The following is a 7,323-nucleotide window of genomic DNA, read 5'->3' on the forward strand; positions in this document are numbered from 1 at the left end:
GTTCTATTTTGGTCGTATGGGGCAAAATTTTGGTAAACAAAAGAAATAAAAAAACCGTATGCGACATGAAGTCGTATGGGGCATCTGCCCAATTCGCCCATAGGAAGTCGGCGCGCCTGATGCAAAGGTAAACCCAAACTCCCTGTCCGAGCTGACGCATAATGTTAGTCTTGCCACACAGAGACATATAAAATATTTTGTACACATCGCCTGGTGTGCCTTTTGGCAGCCAGTCAAGTCCTGTTCTAAGGGTCCATGTAAAATCCATGTAAATTGCAAACTTTCCATCTGACATAGCGGAAAAATCACTTGCAAGCATGTAATGTTACCGTAACAATGGTTATTTAGAATGACAAGGGGTAAAGAGTTCAAAAGTAGAGTTTTCGTATGAATCGTTGATCTGAGGCCAAGCCGAGGTCAATAAACAAACGAAAACGTGACTTCATTTTTATTACAAGTTATGTAATGGATTTTAGATTAATCAAATTGTACGTTTAACTTTAAAATAATTTCAATAAAAAACGAATTTCACGTCAATAAGGTCGCTGAGAATCTCCAATTATGATTGCGAAAACCACCTGGCTCCGTTAGTGTACAATGTATACACACCCTGTGCACTAAAACGAACACAAAAATTGTGTTACCCTCATGTTCGACAAGAAAAAATCAACAAACTTACTTTTTGGGAGAGTTTAGACCCATTTCAATAACAATGTTTGCATTAGCGTTATTCGTTGATAAGAAATTGCCAGCACGATATGCCCTCTCCACACTTTCAGCATAGAGTAGAATTGCTCTCATATGACTGCATATAGCTGAAATCGTTAAAAAAAGCGTAAGATCTTAACTTAAGATTCGTAAGGCCAACCGGAAATAATATCAATAGTGAATCCGTGTAGCGATGTTAACAAATATTTCTGTTAACTAATTCTGAAGGCCTCACGCTTGCAGGACATATACATTTCACCTCGATCTTTTAGGACCAAAAATCAAATTTATTTCACTTACGATCAATTACGACCGACGGACATCCCGGTTGAACTGCAACTCCATTGTTTGGCCAGAAATCTACATGTCCAGTATTCCGATTTGTCCCTGATCCGTTAGCGTCAGTATGAATAATGTCGACAAAATTGGCAAACGACCAATGCAAGAAATCAGCAGCTACAAAGGCAGGGTCCAGTCCGGTTATTCTTCGCAAGAGATAAAATTGTTAAAAGATCGGATGAGATCAAATAATAAGTACCTCTCGATGGACTTCGTTTGGCCCGACCATCCTCGTGTATATTTTCCTGCCGATCCAGCCAAATGAGCACCTAGCGAGTGACCTACAAGATGCATGGTCGAGAACGGAACTCCTTTTTGCGAATTCCATCGGTCAATGAATAATGCAACCGCTATGCCTAGCTGTGTTTAAAATAGTAGACAGTTAGTCGCAGTATAAAGGCCAAGCTTTCAAATCAATCATTTACAGGTTCCACTCTCTGAACGACCAAATCTAAGAAAACACTCGACGCTGCTAATCTCCAATCCAATGCCAAAATGTTGAAGGTGCCATTGGCTAAGTAAGCATTTAATAGAATTTGACTAGCTGGTGAGTCAGGTGATTGTTGCCAACCATGAAAGAAAATAACACTTTTGCGTAATACATTGAAATGCGGATCATCGGCAACATTTTCCGCTGTTGTTAAGTTGAATGAAACGAAGTCGGACACTGTCGGTCTAAGAGAATTCCGTCAGGTCAATATAAACATGGGACACAAAAACCACAGCGAATAAGATTGTTGCATTTGCTCACCCTCGGTAGAATCTAATTGTGGAATTGAAAGTATTTCCTTGACTCGCCACGACATCGAAATTTAGTGCAAATATTAGGGCACCTGTGAATCGAAATAATTAGCAATGCAACTTTCACACGTATTCGAGACGAATTGCAAAATACCAATTAATAAAACAAATAAGGAAGAACACATGACTAGTGATGTGTTTGATTACTTTAAAACCGTCTTCCTCTGAGTGTGGATTTTTAATGAACTCAAATGTTAAAGGGTGATTGGATTATATATATTGAATTTGGCAATATTGGAATGCAAAATTACACCTGTTCAATCATTTTACAGTGAATACAATATTCGATTGATAAAATATTTATTGTTTGAAGACACGTTATCTTTCTCTAACAGAAAATTCGTCGGAATCCGTTGCTGGAAGTTTTAGGTACTTATCAGACACGAAGGCAATTTTTGCTACATATGAGGGAGGGATTGACTTTGAAGAAAATGTTCGGTAACTACTCGTCCAAATCTCACAAGCAAATCATTCAGTAGAGGTGAAAATCAACAAATTTTATCGAGCCTGAATTGGTTGACCCGTAAATTCTCGAGACCTGCTAGCATCTTTGTCTTGTTTGATTTCATTTAATCGTGTGTCAATACGACACGAGCTTCATCGCTTTCATTTTGATTCGATGAGTGGTGACTAGTGAAGTGATATGTGTGAAGTGTTCAATATCGTGGTAATGAACGATAAATAATTGTCTGGTGCTTCCTTTGATTCAACGAACAACTAATTAATCGATATGAGACTCCAGTATAGGTCTATAGATGGCAGTTCTAACAATAACACTTCTTTCCAGTGCCTATTTTTCGTGAAATTTTAGTGAAATTTCCTGAAATTTAATGAAATTCGTGAAATTTAATGAAATTCGTGAAATTTAATGAAATTCGTGAAATTTAATGAAATTCGTGAAATTTAATGAAATTCGTGAAATTTAATGAAATTCGTGAAATTTCGTGAAATTCGTGAAATTTCGTGAAATTCGTGAAATAAATTTACAAAATAGGCCCTGCTTCTTTCCATGGAAACAAGAACGATGTTAGCCAGCAGCAATAAACGTAAATAATAATAATCTACCTATCCCGTTGGGTTTAGGAAAGGCTTTTCTTTTTGAGACTCTTTTATTTTCGAATAAATTCAACTGAAATAGACGCGAGGGGAACCTCCACTCAGGAAGGAAACTACCATAGGCAGATGTGTATTATAAACCAGGATTTATTGACCATATTCATAGGTTGACCCAGGAATTGACACTCAGCTATATCAGAGTCAGAGTCAATATTAATTCGATGTATAGAAGCTTTCTGAAGTGAATGAATGAATGAATGCAGTAAATTTCTGTTGTGAGCGTAGTCCGTTAGTCAACACTCAACACTAACACCTTCAATATCCATGTCTTGTATGGTTAAAATAATGCTAAAAAATGAAGTAAAGGCTTTATAATCAGTCTCTTAAAAATACTTTGACCAAATGAAGTAATAGATCTGCCTCCTGTGAAAGGTTAAACAATAACATTGAGAAAGTTACAGTTGAGTGATCAACATCGATAAAACTCGAATTTTGCGGAGATTTTTTTGGGTAAAGAATTTGTACAGATACAATCTCGTCGACTGTATTCTCCACAACAGATAGCGACTGAATGTAGCTATACAATTCGAAAGACCTCATCAAGCCTCATGCATTTATAAAATGTTACAAGGAAGAAATAGCAATTCGAACGACTTTGTGTTACTTACCTTGTATTGCTACAGATGTCGATTTTCTTGTTCTGGATAATAGCAGTCCCTTTAAGCTTCACCTACTTAAAATGATAATGATACCTTGAGATATCGAAAGGCGCTCGGATTCAGCTCTTCAAAAAGGGCTCAAATGGTTAGGGGCCCTTCAAATAGTGCGCACGCACTTAAGGGGGAGGGGGTGTCTAAAATTGGGACTTTTTATATGGAAAAACGCGTGCGAAAGGGGGGGGAGGGGTCAAAAAATAGCCGCACACCACGTGCGCACTTTATGAATGGTCCCTTACTCAATGAAAAATGTCAAACCGAAACATTTTAGTCATCTAGTTCAATTTAACATTTACATTTTTTTGATGTAAATAACCAAAGAGCTACACAGCTACGGTTTAATCAAAATACACGTTTAACGTCAGGTCAAAATACAAATTTGATTTTGCCTGTATCCTCCAATTATGATTGCGAATACCAGCTGTGTCCGTTAGTTGACAGTGAATACACACCCCGAGCACTAAAATGAGTCCAAAAATGGTGTTTCTCTCATGCTTGAAAAAGTTCAACAAAATACTTACTTTGTGGGACAATTCAGGCCCATTTCAATAACATCGCTAGCATTGTCCTTATTCGTTGATAAGAAATTAGCACTACGGTATGCCCTCTGTACACTTTCAGCATAAAGTACAATTGACCTTCGATGACTGCACCTAGCTGAATTCGTTAACCACGAATTCAAAAACGAAAAAAATGAAGAACTTAGACCCCCATGGCAGGCAATTTTTTTCACCTACGTTGAAATAGTATCGGTGGACATCCCGGTTGAACTGCAACACCATTGTTTGGCCAGAAATCGACGTGCCCAGTATTTTTATTTGTCCCGGCGCCGTTAGCGTCAGTATGAATAATATCAACAAATCTGGCATAACGCCACTGCAAGAAATCATCTGCTGTAGAGGCAGGGTCGAGTCCAGTTATTCTTCGCAACGGGGAAAAATGATAGAAGGACGGTTTATTGTTCCTCAATTAGATAGCACGAGCCTCTAGTACCTTTCGATGTACTTCGTTTGACCCGACCACTCTTTTATATTCTTTCCTGCAGATCCAGCCAAATGAGCACCCAGCGAGTGACCCACAAGATGCATTGATGAGAACGGAATTCCTTTTTGCAAATTCCATCGTTCAATGAATAATGCAACTGCTATGCCCAGCTGTGTTTTAAATACGAGTCACTATTAGTATGGCAGTATAAAGCCCTAGCTTCCGATTCATTCATTTACTGGTTCAATTTTATGAGCGACTTGGTCTAAGAAAATGCCCGACGCTGTTTCGCTCCAATCCAATGCCAAAATGTTGAATGAGCCGTTGACAAGGTAAGCATTTAGTAGAGTTTGAATGTTTGGTGAATCAGGCGATCGTCGCCAACCATGGATGAAAATCATATTTCTGCGTACAAATTTGAAATGAGGATCGTCGACAACATTTTCCGCTGCCGTTAAGTCGAATGTGACGAAATCGCGCACTGTTGGTCTACGGAAACGAAACGAAAACTAATGCGAAGAAGATTGAAACAGATGATGGTTACCCTTGGTAGAATCTGATTTTAGAACTAAAACTATCTCCTTCATTGGCCGCGCCATTAACATTAAGTCCAAATATGCCCACTGCATATCAAAAGAAAATTTTCGTAAGTTTTGTCCTTTTTTATCAAATTAAATTCCAACATTTATCACTTGGTGGCCATAGAGTTACACTCAAGTGATGAGATGACATGGTGGCGCTGATGCTAATCGGCACCTAAAAACTTCCTGCCCACTTGGGCTTGAATATGACGCTACCATGTCTTCTCTATAGTGTTTGTGAAATACCAATTAATAAAACGAATGTAGAATAATACATGATTCGTAATGTATTGCCCAAAATATTTCGTTTTTGAAAACTGCCTACTTTCGAATGTGGAACGATTGCATTCACTGAAACGTACTTTTACATTCAGCCAAAACACCAAACTACATTTAATTTTAATTTAATTGTATGTTGCAACTGATAACATATTTTTTTGATTACAAAACAAATAATTAAGTTTTTTTTACGAGCTCCATGTCACAAAAACCCTTGAAAGCACACGCCGAAAGCTATGCGAAATCATTGTTTTCTTGCTCTGTTCAATTTCTATATTTCGAGGACGCAAAAAATGACCAAGGACCGAAAACGGTGTTTTGCACAAAATGAATAGTTTCTGGTTACAGGAAGCACCAACTGAATTTAATTTTATGTATGAATTCGTATACCTTGAGATTCTTCTTGACCCTCTATTATAGTTGAAATCTATTTTTAGTGTTGGTGTGTTTCCGAGCTTTTATGAATATAATTCTCTCACAACACAAGAGGTGTTAATTGAGAGCATTTTCTGTATGTATCAGTTCTATCTATCTTTTATTCGAATTCGAATAATTTCATTCGCATAATAATGAGGAAGTGGTAGAAATCGTCATTCGTTTCTGTGCTGCCGGTCGGTAACAATCGATTGTTTAGCTCGACAATATCATTCCTCAAGCTAAACAATTTTATTCGAATTTTATTAAATTTCGACTGCCTCGATTTCGCCTTCAAAATTTATACGAAAACTGGAATTTGCCAACTTTTTATCCCTTGCTGTATAGATGACTATTTATTATATTTGAAGAAGATAACAAGAGTTTCTGCCAATAGTTATTGTTTGAAGTTTAACTTTAAGCAGGCAATTTTTTGGTAATTATTTCTTAAAATAATAATAAGCTGACCTCACAAAGGCAGTGAAAGTACAAACCAGGTATGGTCTGTCCATACAAACCGGAGGAAATAGCTATTTCATATAAAAAAACTCACCTTTCAATGAAAATCATTGAGAGGTGAGTCTGTTTATATGAAATTGCTGTTTCCTCCGCTCCATACACAATTTTTTTTTATTTTTTTTTTTAAGCCAATATTGGTCCTATTGAAAAACTAATTACCTTGCCAGACTCCTCAGATCACAAGCTACAGACTGACATGTTGTTCGATCGAAATCCATAGCGTAAAAAATTTCATTTTTCTAAATGTGGCAGTTGTCAAACACATGCGACTTATACTCGATATACTCGTTATACTGTATATACTCAGAATATACGCGATATACTCGATATACTCAGTATAAATAAAACCCTGCCTTTATTAAATGTATGGAGCGTTCTTTAATTGCAGAAAAATAAAAATAAATTTAGATTATTTTATTGGTTCTTATCTACATCGTGGTCGCACAATTAAAACATTTGTAATTTTTTTTTTAAACTATTGTTTAAAAAAAAACCGGTGCAACAGTCTCGCAACAGTTACGTGTGTTATAATATGGCGCGGTTGTCGAAAACGTTCATGAAATTCGATAATAACTAATAACAACAGTTTTCGACCAGCAAGCATGGAATAGTAATTTCTGTTTATCCGAGGCGCAGGCGAAGAATCATGAGAAGTACGGCTTTCACAAGTAAATGTGTGAAATTGAGCGAGGTTTGGAGGAATCGTTAATTGATAGATATACGAAGCGTTGTATGTACATTATTTCAAATTTAACCGGTAAACGGTAATACAGTCCTTTAAAAATATTTCAGTTAATTACAGTTGATTGCGGTTCTAAATATAGACCCCCTAGGAGAGTTCAAAATAGTGGACCGTTCGGGAATACCTGACATTTCATAACAAATAATCATGGCAAAATATGTCGTATTTCAGTTATCCGGTGCAC

At 37.0% G+C, this 7,323-nt stretch overlaps 2 protein-coding genes across 2 annotated transcripts; both read right to left on the reverse strand.

Moving 5' to 3' along the window:
* Nucleotides 1-458: 458 nt before the first annotated feature.
* Nucleotides 459-2,140, reverse strand: LOC119070634 (lipase member H-B-like). Its single transcript, XM_037175064.1, has 7 exons — nucleotides 1,943-2,140; nucleotides 1,799-1,880; nucleotides 1,473-1,722; nucleotides 1,247-1,407; nucleotides 1,009-1,193; nucleotides 680-815; nucleotides 459-617 (listed from the first exon to the last, which is right to left on the reverse strand). Exons 1-7 carry the CDS (start codon nucleotides 1,971-1,973, stop codon nucleotides 560-562), a joined length of 903 nt encoding a protein of 300 aa, XP_037030959.1. The 5' UTR covers nucleotides 1,974-2,140; the 3' UTR covers nucleotides 459-559.
* Nucleotides 2,141-3,950: 1,810 nt separating this feature from the next.
* On the reverse strand, nucleotides 3,951-5,085 carry LOC119070637 (lipase member H-like). The gene is made up of 5 exons (XM_037175067.1): nucleotides 4,844-5,085; nucleotides 4,614-4,774; nucleotides 4,358-4,542; nucleotides 4,142-4,277; nucleotides 3,951-4,080 (listed from the first exon to the last, which is right to left on the reverse strand). Exons 1-5 carry the CDS (start codon nucleotides 5,003-5,005, stop codon nucleotides 4,023-4,025), a joined length of 702 nt encoding a protein of 233 aa, XP_037030962.1. The 5' UTR covers nucleotides 5,006-5,085; the 3' UTR covers nucleotides 3,951-4,022.
* Nucleotides 5,086-7,323: the final 2,238 nt, after the last annotated feature.

This window comes from Bradysia coprophila (genome assembly GCF_014529535.1).
Source record: "Bradysia coprophila strain Holo2 chromosome IV unlocalized genomic scaffold, BU_Bcop_v1 contig_106, whole genome shotgun sequence".
Taxonomy (NCBI): domain Eukaryota; kingdom Metazoa; phylum Arthropoda; class Insecta; order Diptera; family Sciaridae; genus Bradysia; species Bradysia coprophila.